Genomic DNA, 16,950 nt, shown 5'->3' with positions numbered 1-16,950 from the left:
GACCTTGGCGAGGCGGCGCGCGCGCGGTGCCTCAGCCTCGGCTGCGGCGGCGAGATGCGAGCGGCGGGGCTGCGGCGGCTGCTGCTGCTGCTGCTGGCGGGGCTGGCGGCGGCACCGGGCGGCGGCGGCGCCGCGGCGGAGCAGGGCGGGCTGCCGGCCAAGAAGCTGCGCATGGCCTACGCCACCGGGCCGCTGCTCAAGTTCCAGATCTGGTGAGGGGCGCCCGCCAAAATGGCGGCGGCCAAAATGGCGGCGTCCTCCGGGCCGTCGCTTCTCCCTCCCTCCTTCGGTTTTCTTCCCCTCCTTTCCGTCAGCGCCGCGGCGGCCTCGCTTGCTCTTATCGTTCGTGGAGGGGCCGGGGCCGGCCCGCCCCGGGAGGGCTGTCGGGGCGCCGGGCCCCGGTGGAGCGTGGGCGGCGGCTTTCGGTGCGGCCCGCTCTACGGCCGCCGCCATAAAACCGCGCTTTTCGGGCCCTTTAATGCCGTGTATGGCGTTGTGCTGATTCGGGACTGACGTCCGGGAGGGCTCGATGTCTCAGCAGTGGCTGTGATTTCGTGTTTGCTTTGGTGCAGTGCCCGTATTGCTGTCGGGCACCTTTGCACCATTCCGGGGGCGTTGGGTGGTGCCAGCAGCTCCCGGCAGGGCTGAGCGGCCCCGGCGCACGGAACCTGTTTGCGCTCAGAGAAAACCTGGAGAGGCCCGGGGCCTGGTCAGCGCGGTTGCCGGCCACGGGGCGGGCAGGGCCGGGTGGCGGCCGGAGCGGAGCCCGGGCCGGGCCCTGCAGCTCCGTGAGGCACCGCAGAACTGCTCAGGGAACGGTGCTGGGTTCGAGGCCTTTGGCGCTTTACCGCAGTTTGATAGAGGCGGCTACCGAAAGGCGAGGCAGAAGACAGCTCGGGAATATTTAACTCCTGCAATTCCATGTCATGCTGACGTAGGGGTGGTTGGGAGCGACATTGCCTGTCTGGGATTCCAGACAGTCTCAGAGAGGGATTCAGCTCCGTGTGAAGAATTTGTTTTTTTTTTTTTTGCCACAGAGCAAGTGCTTGCTCACATCGATTTCCTCAATTAATCTGAATTTAAAAGATTTTTCTAGGGAAAGCGAGTCATTTGATGCGCAATGGTGTTTCCAGAGCTCTGTGTCTGTGCTGGGATGTGGAGCAAACCATGCCAGCACACCCAGGCCTTACCTGTTGGGATTTGTGATGTTTAATTTCACTGCGGATCGGGTTTTCTCTGTGCCATGAAACAGTGTTGTTGTGTTTAAACTGGACGGGGTTGTGGGGAGGGTGGGTGGTGCTCGGCAGTGGCCGTGCTGTGCAGCCCCGCTGCTGGGGTGACAGTGCTGTCTGTGTGCAGCGTCTCCTGAGGCTACAGGCGGGTGTTTGAGGAGTACATGCGGGTCATCAGCCAGCGGTACCCAGACATCCGAATCGAAGGGGAGAACTACCTTCCTCAACCTATCTATAGGTGAGCGTGTCCCCTCGTGCTGTGTTCTGTCTGTCTGCTTTCCATGGTAAACACTCCCATTTACACTGATATAATGCTGAAAATGTAAACTGAAGGGGAGTCTTTATTGCAATTGCATACAAGCATGGTGATTTTTTTCCTTCCAGGTAGCTGCCTTAGTTTTCCATGCAAGTATCACTGTCTGGCTATCTGTATGATGAGGCCTGTCATATCCAACTTAAAATAAATTATGTAACTTTTTTTTGAAACAGTGAATTTCCCCAGCTTTTCTTCATGCTGTATCTGGAGATAAATTCAATTTGTTGCTCAGGCTTATGCACTTAAGAGTCAAATCCCTGTGATGGGCTAAGGACACATAGGAAAGGAGAGTTCAGTTTTAACATCTGAATTGGGGAGAGCTCATCTCACAGGGGAATCTGCCAGAGTAGCTTTTGCTGCAGCTGTGCGGGGAAAGCCCAAAGAAATTCAGAAGAAGATGAAATGGTGTTATTGCTGTTCGCTAAAGCAGTGTGCCCACGCTGGAGGGTGATGCCATAGTTACTGGGTGGCTCCTGGAGCAGTGGCTGCCCTGATTTCTGGCAGGGTGGTGGTGGTGGGAGGCTGCAGGGCACGGGGCCTCGGTGTGGGCTGGCTCTGGGGAGCTCTGAATCTGGGCTGCTGTGCAAAAGCTGGACCTTATCGGGGGTGTTATTAATGTGAGTTGCTTTTTTGTTTGGTTGGGTTGATTTGGTTTGGAGTTCTTTTGCAGTGAGATAAACCTTCTTGGAAAGTTTTGTACTTCCCCTGAAACATTTGATTGTACACTGTCAAAATTCTCCTAGTGAGGTGAATTACAATTGTGTGTGGCGAAGTAGGAGCTGAACCTTTCAGTCACTGGTGTGTGTTGTCTCCAACAGGCACATAGCATCCTTCCTGTCTGTCTTCAAACTAGTATTAATTGGCTTAATCATCGTGGGCAAGGACCCGTTTGCTTTCTTTGGCATGCAAGCTCCGAGCATCTGGCAGTGGGGCCAGGAAAACAAGGTAAAGGACATACTTCTTTTAGTCTGAAAAAGCAACTTCAGAGTTTCTTCGTGAGGGTGCTCTGTGAGCCCCTCAGTTCTCACGGATTTACCTTTCATATGCTGCAGCCTTACAGTAGAGTAATTCTCCCCAGTTGTGCTTTATGGTTTTGACAAACCCAGGTGTGCTTCTGTGATCTCCTTCCAAGCTGCTGCTACTGCAGGAGGGAGCTGAGGTTAACTTGCTGACAAAGATGATGAAAGAGTTGTTTATTTTGTAGGGCTCAAGAGCAGCATTTCAAGCCAGTATTGCTGATGTTAAAATTACAGCTTCCCTTCTCTGTTATCTCATAACTGTTTTTCAGTTGATGCTTCTATGAGACTCCTGATAGATTAGGCAGCAATTAGAAGGGCGTTAGAAAAATGAAATTGAAATGTTGTGGGTGTTTTTGGAGAGCAGACTGGCATGACAGTGGGAGAATATCCCCATGAGTCAGTACTGGTGATGCCAGCAGATTCAGGGTGTTGTACTCTGGTTTAGAGTAACCTCATTCCAGATTTATTCCACTAAAGTAATTTACAGACCTTTATGCCAAGCTGCCCAGTGCCCTGGATCTTTCACTGTCCAGTTTGCATGCCCAGAAGCTGTAATATTTCCAATTGAATGAAATGGGCCAACTCCGTGCCTGGCTGGGCTGGCTGCTGTCCCTGTGCCGGGTTCTGTGGTGCTGCAGTGGCCTCTGTGAGTGTGCCTGTGAACAGGAAAAGGAAATTAGAGAGGTGCTGGTGGTGAGGGAGGAGCTGCACTGCTGAAGATGCAATCCTCAGTCACCCACACGCAGAGAAAATTCCCCATGGAACACTTGGAGGCGTGCAGGAGCAGGGCTGCTGGTTCCTGTGCACGTGTGACCTGCCTTGCTCTGCAGTGTGTGGCTGCCGTGGCTCTGTGATCTGGAGATGGCTGTGACAGTGACAGGCTGTGTTCCCGTGTCACGCTGCCAGCCCCCTGCAGTGGCTCTGCTGGGTCCAGAGGTGGGGGGGGGCCCTTGGGTGGGTTTGGAGCTGGTTGGGTGCTTTTCTGAGGAAGGCAGGGTGCACAGCCTGTGTGAAAGGAGGAAAGGGCGGTGTCTGTAGATGGGAACATTCCTTGAGCAATCAGAGGGAGTTCAGAGGCACTTGTGAACAACAGCAGGTGTGGCTGGCATGGCTGAGGTCTCTGGATCTTTGTTCTCTTCCAGGTGTACGCCTGCATGATGGTCTTCTTCCTGAGCAACATGATTGAGAACCAGTGTATGTCCACTGGGGCTTTTGAAATCACTTTGAATGGTGAGCTGAGACTTTGGGGGGTGTCACATATACATGTGTGAGCAGTGGGATGGGGAGAATGAGGAATGGTGTCAGCTGATTTATGTTCCAAATCCAGTATGTGGGAATAGCCATCCATTTGGATCTTCAGATGTTGTCTGTCATAATAAATGATGAAAATCATGGAAGTCCTATAAAGCAATTTATACAAAAGTCAGATATTCTAGAGTAGCTCTGCAAAAACTTGCTCAGAGGGATATTTGATCCCTTGTAATAACTGTTACATTCTTTCTTTGTGTGTGATGTGCGTTAAATAAAAAACCATCAGCTAGGGGCATATACTCTCCAATTAGATGCTTTCCTTGTCTGTTCTGCAGCATGCTTTAGCCTTGGAATATTAAAGAATCTGTTACTAATACCAGATTATCACTACTGGTGGACAGCAGTGTTGGTTTTTCAAGTTGAGAGGAATGTCAGTGGATATTTTGCACCTCTCCATCAATATGATACACTTCTAAATGGAAGCACTAGACACCCTGCTGTCCTAGTTGGGCTGGGGCTCAGCACAGCCAGAGGTTGGAAGCGTTGTTGGTTCAGATGTGCTCAACACAGATCAGTGCCAGCTCACACAGCTTCCTAGAGCTTCTCAATTCCATTTTACACCAGCTCTGCCTGTTTTCTGATGCTTTCTGTGTAACAGTGCTTTTCTCCCGTGTGTGTTCTGTGCTAGATGTCCCAGTGTGGTCTAAACTGGAGTCTGGCCACCTCCCTTCCATGCAGCAGCTTGTACAGATCCTTGATAATGAGATGAAGCTCAATGTGCACATGGAGTCAATGCCCCATCATCGATCATAGCCCCATCGATCAGCACTGAAACTTCTCGTAAGTCTCCTCCAGTCACCAGTGCCTTGCCCAGGTGAGATGGGCACACTGGACACTGGATTTCAGGACTGTGTGTTTGTTCAGTTAATGTTTTTTCTGGAGAATGAGCTCCCATGGTGTTAAACTGCCATGTGTGGTGTTACAGAGGCTGTTGGGGTGGGATGTTTTGGGATGTGGCTCATTGTGCCTGTCTCAGAGAAGGAAGCTGGCGTTCCATCAGGCAGGAAAAGGTGTATTGCTGTAGGCAGAAGGCCTGATGTCAATGGAGCGTGTGGTACAGAGATTGTGTGCCTCAGAACAGCCTGTGCAGGGGATTAAGGTCTCCTGGCTTTTAACCCAGTTGAATTCCACGGCCTTGGGGAGCAGGATGCTGTCCTGTCCGTTGCTTAACCCTGGGGAGCGGAACACTGTCATGCTCTGGTTACTGTGCTGCCCTGCCCCTCTGCAAAAGCTCCACAGCCTTTGGTAGCACAGGGTTCACATCCTGTAGGTATTTTATGGCAGACCACTTCCACATCCCCGTGTCACCTGTGCCTTTCAAAACAAAGCTTACCATTCCCCATCTCGGGGCTGGCTCGGTGCAGGTGTGTCCCAGCCCCGGTGCAGGTGTGGCTCGGTGCAGGTGTGTCCCAGCCCCAGGGCAGGTGTGTCCCAGCCCCGGTGCAGGTGTGGCTCGGTGCAGGTGTGTCCCAGCCCCGGTGCAGGTGTGGCTCGGTGCAGGTGTGTCCCAGCCCCCTGCAGGTGTGGCTCGGTGCAGGTGTGTCCCAGCCCCAGGGCAGGTGTGTCCCAGCCCCAGTGCAGGTGTGGCTCTGTGCAGGTGTGTCCCAGCCCCGGTGCAGGTGTGTCCCAGCCCCTGCAGGTGTGCTGTGGCACAGGCTGGTGCTGGCTGTAACCTCGGTGTCTCTCCACAGGCGTTGGGTGGTGGTTCCTGGGCCGCGTGGTGCAGACTCATGAAGGCTTGCACTGAAGACAGCCGCTGTTGGTGCAGGCTGGATGCCTCTCTTGCAGCCACGTTGTGCCTCCTGGACAAACACCCAATGAGCCCTGTTTCGGTGCTGGCTGGTCCACACTGCACAGCCACGAGTGCAATAATACTGTATAGTTTTTTTAAGACTTCATTCGACCAGTTCATAGATCAGCAATGCAGGCATTACTAATGGTAACTTATTTTATATTCATGTTTCACACAATGGCAGATTGAGTTGATACCTAATTTTTCCTTGGAAAAAGAGAAGTTTGTTTAATCTGTTGTATTTTATATGAATTTATGTTCTTTTTGTAGTTTAAAATGAAGTTATAGGAGTGTCTGATATTGTCCTAAACTGTTGAGTAATTGATAGTTGTCTATCAAATCTCTTTAACATGGTTAAAACAGGTTTGTATATTTTTCAAAATCTATGGCAGAGTCGAACAGTGCATTATATACTGAATTATATAAGCAAAATTATATGCAGAATAGTTACATCATTCGGTGACTTCAGTGAAAATTAAGATCAGCTACTCTTTAATCATGTGGGCCAGCTCCAGCAGTTCTTCCTTGGCCATTTGAGAGATGAGCTGGGCCCTCCTGCTGTCCTGAATAGAACCCAAGAACATTAATTGAAATAAAGAGTTCCCATTTCCTGTGTGAAGTACCTTGTTTGTCACTGATGGACATTCTTGGACTGCGATTGAAAAACTGCATAAAAAGCCAGCTTTCCAGTTCCTGACCTTGTATTTGTCGTGTGTAAGCTCCTGAGAGCCTCCAGTGCAGAGAGAGGCACATGGAGCTTAACCTTATCCGTCAGGCACCTGCCACGGTTCAGGTGTGCCCTCCCTGGGGGAAGCTGGCCAGCTGAACCCCGAATTTCAGAGGCAGCAGAGAGGCTGGGAGGTTCCTCGCTGCAGCACTGCAGGCCTTTAAACACCCACTGACAGCTCTGTGTTTGCAGTGCTTGAACCAGAGCCCATCCCAGGCTGCAGCTGGTGCTCCCTGGAGCCAAGCACAGGTGATTGCTGTGGGTCGCTCTCTGCACCTCGTCCTGTTCGTGCAGCTGGCTGAGCTGCCAGGGGCACGGGCACTGGGAACTCTTGGGGCGTTCCTTCTTGTCAGGACTGGCAGAGCAGTACCTGTGTGGGTGACTTTACTAAACAGCTGCCACTGTACCTGTCCCAAGCTCTGGCTTGGGTGTGCTCTTTGTTCTAACCTCGTGCCTTATCCAAGGGCTGAAGTCAGCACTCAGCCAGGGCTGGAGGCAGAAGGGAGGCTGCTCGGGAGCAGTGCACTGTGCAGCACGGGACTGCTCTGCCTGAGCAAAGCCCTCTCCTGCCTCCGTGACCGAGGTGTCATCAGTGTGGGCTGGTACTGCCTGCCCTGAGCAAGACCCGTTTGGGGCTGTGCTCTTTGCTCTGCACCAGGGCAGGGCAGGCCCGGAGGAGAAACCTTGCTGAGCACAGGCAGGTGCCACAGCATCAGGGGTGTCTCTGGCGTGTTTTGCCTTGCACCACACACACACTGGTCAGAGCTACTGTGCGTTTACTATAGCCTGGATGGAGCTGCGCAGCTCGTCACTGATGTCAGCAGCCATGCAGAGCTCCAGGATCTTCACAGCCTGGGTCATGAGGTACATGGGAGGCTGCATTTTGTTCCACTGCTCGCTGGAAGGGAAGTTGAGGCATCCCCGCATCCTGTCGAAGAGCTGCAGGATCCTCACGCGGAAGGCGAGCAGCAGGAGCTCGTCCTCTCCCAGCCGGGCAGGAGGAGGCAGCTGGCTGCCAGCGCTGACCTGTGCGACAGAGGCCACGTGTGGGCAGAGCCACCCCGGCTGGGGACAGAGCTTCCATCTCAGCACACAAACCTGCCCCTGTGCCAGGAGCCTGCCGAGGAAAGGAGCTGCCCTGCACCCTGCCCACGTGGATCATAGCCAGGGTGACCCTTGGGGCTGTGGCCAGGGACCTGCCTGTGAGTGGAGTCCCACACGGTGGCCCTTTGCAGAGAGCTGGGGCTAGCCAAGTGCCCATCTCCATAGGAGTGGCAGGAATACCCATACAGCCACAGCTTGCTTTTTGGGAAAGGAGCATGGGACAACATAGGGAGCACCCACCACAGGATAAACGCAGAGGGGAGCTTCCTGGATGCCCTGCTCCTGCTGTGGGGAACGGCTCGGCACAGGAACAATACCTGCACTTTGGTTCCCATGTTGAATTTTGCTTGTCGCCCCTTGGCGAGGAAGGAGACGAAGATCTTGTCCTGGGCCAGGATCCTGACCCCCACGTGGCGGTTCAGGGAGATGAAAATGGGGCTCAGTGGTGCGTAGGGTCCTCGTGACAAGTCCGGCCACATCCACCTTCTTACTCTGTTGCCTGCTTGGTCCAAATACTGCCCACCCTGGATACTTATATTTATCCTAAAGAAAGGGAAAGGGAAGCTCTGAACCCTGTAAGCTCCTGTGGCAGAAAGTATCTCGTTCCCCTGAGGGGTGGAACAGAGGCACAGCCGGGGCAGGGTCTGTCCCCCACCTCTCTAGGCACAGCTGGGTTGCCTTGCTGCTCTGAGGGCACTTGAAGCAGGGCCCATGAGCTGCTGAATTTGTCTATTTTTGGATGCTATTAAAAATACCCTTTATGGCCTTTGAAATGCCAATGCAAAAAGGAGACAGCAAAGCTGCTGAACGTACCACTCATCTCCGTTCGGGTAGTAGCACGTGCCCCTGCCATCAGACTGAAACAGGGCTCGGATTTTGGTTGTCCTCAGCTCATCTTCCTGTACTATGCAAGTCAGCTGGTCCCTCCCTCGTATAATGACGATGGCCAGGTTTCCAGATGGATAGCTGCTGCCAGGTAAGGTGTTTGTAACCCCCTGCTTTGCTTGGTTGGTCCGTTATTACATGCTAAATACTTTTGGGTACTACTTTGGGGTGTAAAAACTGATGTATTACCCAGAGCACTGCATTGAAGTGCTTTAATAAGCAATTTAAAGTGCTTATTAAAGTGTATTAAAGGATTAAAGGTGTGCTATTCCCTTGGGCTGGGTCTTGGAAGCTAGTGCTCACTGGAGCTGCTCGCTGCTGTGAAACCTCAGCCCAGGAGCTGTGTCAGGCTGTACTGCTGCTGCTCCTCAGATGAGCTGGGTTGTAATAAAGTGGACTGGGATCAAGTTAAAACTAGTAACAGCCCTGGGCTAATGCAGGCAACTGAACCCTGTAAAGGATACAATAACTGCGAAGTTCCGTCTTGGAGCATGGTAAGGAATTTTTTTCCATTTTTGTAGTATTTCTGCACCAATTTAGCCTTCCCCACCTAAGATTGGAAAGATAAAATGGATGAGAGCAGTCAGGCCCAGCTGCCCTGTGAAAATGGGCCCTGCTGGGCTCTGACCGCCCGGGGTGCTGACACATCCAAGGTGCTCCCGGCCGCACGTACCTTCTTCCCCAGGAGACTGAAATCGTAGCGGCGCGTGCCGCGGGATACGGGCTCCTTGTGCTTGGGCTCTTTCTTGGGCTTGAGCTTGGGCTCAGACCCGGGCTTCTGCTCAGGATGGGGCTCCAGCTGGGGCTCTTCCTTGGGGCCAGGCTCCTCCTTGAGCTGGGGCTCCAGCTGGGTCTCCCCCTTGGGCTGGGGCTCCAGCTCAGGTTTCTCCTCGGGCCAAGGCTGCGGCTTGGGTTTCTCCTCAGGCCGGGGCTCCAGCTCAGGCTCCTCCTTGGGACCGGGCATCTTCTTGAGACCGGGCTCCTGCTTGAGCTGGGGCTCCAGCTGGGGCTCCCCCTTGGGCTGGGGCTCCGGCTCAGGTTTATCCTTGGGCCGAAGCTCTGGCTTGGATTTCTCCTTGAGCTGGGGCTCCAGCTCAGGTTTATCCTTGGGCCGAAGCTCTGGCTTGGATTTCTCCTTGAGCTGGGGCTCCAGCTCAGGTTTATCCTTGGGCCGAAGCTCTGGCTTGGATTTCTCCTTGAGCTGGGGCTCCAGCTCAGGTTTATCCTTGGGCCGAAGCTCTGGCTTGGATTTCTCCTTGGGCTGGGGTTTGAGTTTGAGCTCCCTGTTAGGCTGGGGCTCTGACTTGGGCTTCTCCTTGGCCCGAAGCTCTGGCTTGGATTTCTCCTTGGGCTGGGGTTTGAGTTTGAGCTCCCCGTTAGGCTGGGGCTCTGACTTGGGCTTCTCCTTGGGCTGGGGTTTGAGTTCAAGCTCCTCCTTGGGCTGGGGCTCCAGCTCGGGCTTTTCCTTGGGCTGGGGTCCAAGTTCAAGCTCCTCCTTAGGCTGGGGCTCTGACTTGGGCTTCTCCTTGGCCCGAAGCTCTGGCTTGGATTTCTCCTTGAGCTGGGGTTTGAGTTCAAGCTCCTCCTTGGGCTGGGGCTCTGGCTCAGGCTTCTCCATGGGCTGGGGTTTGAGTTCAAGCTCCTTGGGCTGGGGCTCTGGCTCGGGCTTCTCCTTGGGCTGGGGTTTGAGATCAAGCTCCCCCTTAGGCTGGGACTCTGGCTCGGGCTTCTCCTTCGGCTGGGGTTTGAGATCAAGCTCCCCCTTAGGCTGGGACTCTGGCTCGGGCTTCTCCTTCGGCTGGGGTTTGAGATCAAGCTCCCCCTTAGGCTGGGGCTCCAGCTCGGGCTTCTCCTTGGGCTGGGGTTTGAGTTCAAGCTCCTCCTTGGGTTGGGGCTCTGGCTCAGGCTTCTCCTTGGGCTGGGGCTCTGGCTCGGGCTTCTCCTTGGGCTGGGGTTCGAGTTCAAGCTCCTTCTTGGGCTGGGGCTCCGGCTCGGGCTTCTCCTTGGGCTGGCATTTGGGTTCGAGCTCCTCCTTGGGCTGGGGCTCCAGCTTGGGTTTCTCCTCGGACTGGGGCTCCGGCTCAGGCTTCTCCTTGGGCTGGGGTTTGGGCTCGGCTGCAATCACAACAGGCTCTGTTGTCCCGCCTGTGGGAGATGTGAGTTCCAGGGAAACGGATCCAGCTTGCTGTGAACCTGCAGAGCACAGGGAGGGCTTCAGTGCAGCCAGGAGGGTTGGCATCCCCACCATGGGGCAGCCCAGTACCTCTGCGGTCACTGGGGAGTGGGAGTTCCTGGCTGGAACACTCCATCCTGACAGGCAGCCTTGGGCTGTTCTCTAGCAAGGGCAGCCCAAAGTGCTCGGCTATTTCAGAGCACAGCATTATGATAAAAGGGAGCATTTTTTCAGTTACATATGTACACACATATCTGTGTAGAGAGCAACTTTTTGGGATGACATTTTGCTCCGCACACTGGAACTGACCATTTCAGATTCCAGTGTCACAGAAGCCTCAGTGCCCTGCCAACCTCTGTGAAAACATGCCCATATTGTAAATCTGGTTCACCTGTCAAAACTCCTTCTCTACCATTAGACCCAAAGGCTGCTCAGTCATCTGCACCCTGGGCTAGGAATTGGTGGAGTATCCGCCTGAGGCAAGATACAGGTGAGCCTCATTTGGCAGTTCCTCCTTGCCAAGGGCTTGGCTTTACCAGCTTGTCCTCTCAAGTCAGGTTCTGTGCATCTGATACATACTGAAAATCATGACATACAGCCTCTCTGTGCAAAGGGGATGTGCCCACCCTTGTGCTCATGCGTGAGGGATGATTTAATATGGCTGTATCTAGATTAATTTAATGAGATTGTATATCGGGCAATGAATGAATGTGCTGCTGCATAAAATCCTCCAGTTAGAAACCAGCAATTCCACTCAAGGCATTGTTGAGATAAATGGACAAATCCATAAGGAAATACCAACTCACCTTCAGTGGCACTTGGCTTTAAAGACTGGTCAGCCAACTCTCTGGCCAGCTGTCTTCTCTGCTGCCTGGAAAATAGAAGTGGTGCTGACACCTCACGTATTGTGTTTGGAAAGCTGCAAAGAGTGGCTATCCCTGCTTTAGGAGCACAATTTCTGAATCTGTTTTTCTCTCTGCTCACAATTCCAAGTAAAAGGCAGCAGTGTCACCAAAATACACCTCAGCAGAAAGGAATTGTGCCCACACAGATCCAGTGAACATTCTGCCACTGCAGTGGCATCGGCTCTGCAGGCAGGAGAGCTGAATATTGTAATGGGCTTTGGATCAGGTTTTATGTGAGAGAAGGACAGATGCCCATGAGATGAAGAAAATGGCTCATCTCCAAGAATATTTTCACTATTCTTGTGCAGCTTCCTATGAATCTGTCAGTGGGACAGTGGTTTGGTGTGTGCTCTGTACACAGGAAGCACTTGCACCGTCAGGCTGTGAAGGATTTTCAAGACCGACAGTTTACTTCCAGGTGTACTGCTTCAGTTTTCCTTTCCCCTGTAGCTTAGACTTTCCCTGGAGGCTTAAACTCTTGCACAAGCTTTGGGTCTCCTGCTAAACAGCCTGAGAACTTGCAGAGCTCGTGTGTGACTCTGGAAACTAATCCAGACATGGTTTATGGAGTAAAACAGAAATACAAACTCTAGCTTTGTTTCAGTGACAGATGTAGAAACTACACCCAAATACTGTCCCTTCCCACACCTGTGGGGTTTTTTTGCTTTACCTGTCTCTAGATAGATAGTCTGTCAGCACTGTAATTAATATTTCTCTCAGTACATGCTTCACCACCTCCTTGTGCAGCCTGGCAGCAGAGGAGCCAGGAGGGACCAGAGAGAATCTGAACTTCTGGTGCCTAAAGCAAAGGTTTTTCTTCTTTCATCCCTCTCCTGCAGTTTCTTAGCACTTCTTTCCCCTCAGAGCTCCCCGTTGTTCATTGCACAGCCCTGATCCCCAGCTCTCCCAGTACCTGCGGTTCTCTTGCTCCTTTGACAGCAGCAGGCTGGTTTCAGAGCCGAGTGATTCCTGGTTGCCAACAGCTCTGGGAAGGCTGCTGGTGTCCTCGAGCTTCTTCTTCTCCTTGGTGATGAACTCATAGAGCTCTCGGCTGCGCTCGCAGCAGAATCTCTGGAAGGCAGAGAGCAGAGCCGTGAGCACGGCCCTCGCCCAGCAAACCCTGCTGGTCCTTCCCGCCTGCTTACGTCTGCCTGGTCCTCGGAGAGAGGGGTGTCCTCGCAGAAGGGGAACGGCCTCAGCGGGTTGCCACAGTACTCGCAGGTCGGCTCAGCATCCTCTGCCTGCAGCCACGGCGGGGAGAGCGGGGAGGAAGGGTGTGAGCCCCCAGATCCCGGGTTAGCACGGCCAAAGAGGGCTCTGCTCAAAATGCGGCAAATGCGACAAAGCACCTGTGGGCACTCGGCAGAGCCCTGTCTGGGGTATCTTGGAACGATTTAACTCAAAACATTGGGTTCAGGAAACGGCCAAAGAGAAAAGCAGATGTGTTGTAAATAAATCCATAAATGGCCCCTAGGAAAGGGAATGACTGTAGTGTTTATGAGCTCTGCTCCTTCCCAGGGAAGCTGAGAGCACAGAACACTGTAGGTGAGGATTTGAATGTGTTACAGAGAAAAAATCTCCTGATGTCTGCAGTTGTGGGAGTGTCTGAGGAAGCACCAGCAGAATTGGTGATACAGAGCTGGTCACATCTGACCAGATGCAAACCAGTTTGGCAGCAGGGTGTGTTTTATCGATGGGTACTGGATATCCTGAAACAAAATTCCCTTGTTCCCCACCTTGTGCCTTGGATTAAAACTCTTTGGTGATTTTGCTCTGCTAAGGGTTACAGGGAGCTCTGTGCCCTGCTTGTATTCTGTGACTATACCTATTTATATATTTTTAAAATCTTATTTAGACAAAATATTCTGCTGTGAAATTCTCAACAGAGGATGCAGCAGTGGGGAGAGGCTGCACAGCTTCTTGCTGCCCAGTTGTGCACAGTGCTGTTTCAAGAGCCTCGCAGAAGAAAAACGGGCTGAACCTCTATTATGTAGGGTCTCCTTTGTGGACTTCGCAAAGGGCGTTCGTTCCGTGTTTCTACAAGGAACCGTGTGAATAAGGCAGCAAGGAGCGCCCCCGCAACTGACCTTGTGGTGTACGATTGCCGGGGAGGACTCGGGGCGGTAGGCCAGGAGGGTGGGCAGGCCCGTGGGGGTCGGCTGCGGGCTGGCCGGGGGCGTTCCAAACCGCGGCTCCGCCAGGTGGACTGTGCCCTTCTCCAGGGGCCAGGGCCAGCGAGGCTCACCCGCTCCATCGTCCACCCCATCGTCCGGCCCTCCGCTGGGCTCCGCGGCCCAGCCCGGCCCGTCCATGCCCGGCGGCTGCGGCGCCGTCTCCAGGGCGACCTGAGCGGGGGCGCGGGGCACGCCGGGACGGGGGGAACGGCCTCAGCCCGCCCCGAGAGCCGAGACCCGGTACGGGCCGGTACCCGAGAGCCGAGACCCGGTACGGGCCGGTACCCGGTACGGGCCGGTACCCGGCACGCGATACTCGGCACGGGCCGGCACCCAGCACCTGATACCCGGCACGGGCCGCTCCGTCCGGTACCCGGCACCCGACAGCCGGCACGGGCCGCTCCGCCCGGTACCCGGTACCCTGTACCCGTCCCGGGCCGCGGCTGCCTCGCGGCGCTGCCTTTCCGAGCGGCTGCTGCGGCTGCCCCGTTCCCCGTGCCCGTCTCAGCGAGGCTGCGGCCGCTGTGCACCCGGGAGAGGAGCCAGGGCGGCCCTCACGGGGCAGCCGGGGGCTCCCGGGCTGCTGGGCCCGGGCTGCGGTGTCCCGGGGTGCTGGCTGTGTCCCCCCGGGCTGCTGGCTGTGGTGTCCCGGGATGCCGGCTGTGGTGTCCCATGGTGCCGGCTGTGTCCCCCCGGGCTGCTGGCTGTGTCCCGTGGTGCTGGCTGTGGTGTCCCATGCTGCTGGCTGTGTCCCATGCTGCTGGCTGTGTCCTGGGCTGCCACCTTCGCTCCTGTCCCACTATCCTGGCGCTCTTTGCCTGCTGAACCCCAGAACTGCTGCTTCTGCCAAGAGTGGGGAGCTGGGCTGGAGGTGACACACGTTACCAAACCCGGCCTGACACAACCTGTCTGCACCTGGAACACCTGCTCGAGTAGATTCCTTACACCTGTGTCACACGCTTGTCACACATGTTCCTGATCTCTCCCGTAGGACTTGGCGCTGTTGAACCTCTCCAAGAAATCTGCACATACAGCTCGGAGAATAAAAGAGACAAAACCATCTTGCACAAACCCAGCCAGGTTTGGATTGCCCTCAGGAGAGTGGGTGTACACTTCTTTACCCATGCTGTCAGTAAGAATTCGCAGTGCCTTACTAACACGTGAGAAACACAGCAGAGAAAGTCAGCTTCACTTATTTTTCAGAAGGAAAGAGCATGTTAAGGTGCAGCCAGTGGTATCGGTGGCTCCCCATAGCACTGGGAGATCCCTTTCCTGGCTTCCTGGGATGGCCACAGCCCGGGGTCTGTGCCATGACAGAGCCAAGCACTGTCCCAACAGCAGAGGCCTCAGGCAGGGTCCCCTCGAGCTGTGCTGTGTCTGCTCTAAACTCAGCAGTCCCTGGGCACTTGCATTTTATTTTGTGTCTAAAGTGGAAACAGTTTTTAGGGAGAGCTCTAGCGACAGAAAAGTTGCTTCCTAGGCACAGCTTTTGCTCTCTGGGTATCACCTTCCACAGCAGATGCTCCTGCTGGGCTGCAGGGCACCTGCCAGGTGCTGCCTGGAGTCTGCCTAGCATGCAGGTCTGCTGTCTGGACGTGCTTCACCACCCCTTTCAAAGCTGGGGGCTTGAGGGGGGTCAGTTCTGTTCAGGGAACCAGGCAGGCCTCAGTCACTTCTGGATGTCTTGAGGAACTGTCACACTTTTATTTGGGAAGTTGGATCAGCTGTCTTGGGAAGAAAACCTGAAACCTGAGGGAATCCTGAAATGAGTGTCACCTGTCTGCTTGCTGACCTGAATTGGAAACCCCTCCCTTCCTGCAGTGCCAGCTGAGATATTCCTTATCCTGAACTCCATTTCAGTCAGAAGAGACACAAGGTGATGGTTTTGTTTGGGATTTTTGAGGTGAAATCTAACAAGAGTTTGCCACTCTTTCAGAACTGAGTGGTGTGGACAGACCTAATGATAACGTGTTAATTTGTCTAATGTGGGTTATAGGTAACACTGGAGTAATTAATTAATCCTGCTATATCCAAAGACACACTTTGGAGTTTTGCTTTATGCAAAAATCCTCTTATGTCCCAATTGTCAGTAAGAAAATTACCTTCTACTATAAGTTTTGCTGAATTAAAGAAAAATTAATCAAATCCTTAGGAATTCTTGCTTAAATCCTGATGAAATCACAGGTGATAACAGCTGCTGGAACCCGGCTTGCCTTCAGTCCTGCTTATGCAAAGGCAATTAGTTCAGGGGGCTGATGCTGCCAGAGTTCTGCCAGCACAGTGTAAGTGAGACCAGACGTAGAATCTTTAATTGTTGGTATTCAGTGCCTAGAGAGTAATTCCTTGGGAGGTTTTTTCCATGGCCACTTCCAAGTTTTTGCAGCTTCCCTTCACTGAGGCCAAACTTGTTCTTGTGCCCTTTTCTGAGGGCTGCTGCCAGGTGCTGGTGACATAAATCCAGAGCTCTCCCAGGAGGAACACTGTCAGGACTGGTTTTCCTCCTTTTGTGTTTTATTTATTGACACCAAGCCTCTCCTCTCCCTTTACCTGCCATTTTCCACTATCGTGAGCCTTCCCTCTGGCAGTGTCACCTCGTGGCACTGCCTCCTCCAGATGGTGCACAGACCAGACTTGGCACAGCCGTATGTGGAGCTGGAATTTGCTGCCAGTGCTTCCAGCAGAACGCTCCCACGGCAGAGGGGGGAGCTGCAGGCAGGCAGTTGTGGTTCAGTGGCACAGATCGGGCTGTCACATCCCCACCCCGCTCCTCTGCTCGTGCTGCACCGTGGCTGTGTCTGGCAGCACGGCTGGGGGTGGCAGGAGCCCTGCAGGGAGAGCCAGCCCACGCCAGGAGACCCCCGCTGATCCAGCGTGCTGAGCACACAGAGTGGAGCAGCTGCCACACACTCGTGTGTTAGCACAGCTCCTCGGGGAAGGTTTTTCAAAATATTTATTGCAAAATAGAAGAAATATGGCAACAAAACTTAAATAGCAAATGACAAGACACTGGCCATAAAGCTCTTGCTATATTATGAATCGTTTGCAATAATCAACAGCAGAGTGTGTCCCAGGGCAGCTGCACAACCTGGGACAACTGGACAAGCCCATGTCACTGGCTCCAGCCACCTGCACTCTGTGAGACTTGTGCCTCCTGCTTGCACCTGTACCCGGCCTGAGCCCCCTAAAGCAGACAGGAGCCAGCTATTCCATGCTCTGTGAAATGTGCCATACCCCAGCCCCTTCTCTCCTTTCTCCCTTTAAAGCCACCACAGCTGACCCATAAGGTAGCAGGTAATAGAGAAACATTGCTGA

General features: G+C 53.9%; 2 protein-coding genes across 5 annotated transcripts; one reads left to right on the top strand and one right to left on the bottom strand.

Moving 5' to 3' along the window:
* Positions 1 to 15: 15 nt before the first annotated feature.
* Positions 16 to 6,289, top strand: SELENOT (selenoprotein T). Its single transcript, XM_033068747.2, has 6 exons — positions 16 to 212; positions 1,360 to 1,470; positions 2,367 to 2,493; positions 3,710 to 3,797; positions 4,507 to 4,658; positions 5,570 to 6,289. Exons 1-5 carry the CDS (start codon positions 55 to 57, stop codon positions 4,629 to 4,631), a joined length of 609 nt encoding a protein of 202 aa, XP_032924638.1. The 5' UTR covers positions 16 to 54; the 3' UTR covers positions 4,632 to 4,658; positions 5,570 to 6,289.
* An 867-nt stretch (positions 6,290 to 7,156) lies between these two features.
* On the bottom strand, positions 7,157 to 13,778 carry ERICH6 (glutamate rich 6). 4 transcript variants are annotated; one of them, XM_033068746.1, is made up of 10 exons: positions 13,552 to 13,778; positions 12,610 to 12,705; positions 12,378 to 12,535; positions 11,366 to 11,430; positions 10,239 to 10,579; positions 9,918 to 9,941; positions 9,060 to 9,797; positions 8,851 to 8,936; positions 8,315 to 8,467; positions 7,435 to 8,044 (listed from the first exon to the last, which is right to left on the bottom strand). In XM_033068746.1, exons 1-10 carry the CDS (start codon positions 13,774 to 13,776, stop codon positions 7,483 to 7,485), a joined length of 2,448 nt encoding a protein of 815 aa, XP_032924637.1. In that variant the 5' UTR covers positions 13,777 to 13,778; the 3' UTR covers positions 7,435 to 7,482. The 4 variants fall into 4 exon arrangements, with proteins under 4 accessions (XP_032924635.1, XP_032924637.1, XP_032924636.1 ...); XM_033068744.2 differs by adding an exon at positions 7,157 to 7,423 and having other exon boundaries at positions 7,819 to 8,044; positions 9,060 to 10,579; XM_033068745.1 differs by having other exon boundaries at positions 9,918 to 10,579.
* Between the last annotated feature and the right edge of the window lie 3,172 nt (positions 13,779 to 16,950).

This window comes from Catharus ustulatus, chromosome 10, assembly GCF_009819885.2.
Source record: "Catharus ustulatus isolate bCatUst1 chromosome 10, bCatUst1.pri.v2, whole genome shotgun sequence".
NCBI lineage: Eukaryota > Metazoa > Chordata > Aves > Passeriformes > Turdidae > Catharus > Catharus ustulatus.
This window is presented reverse-complemented; position numbering and strand designations above follow the sequence as displayed.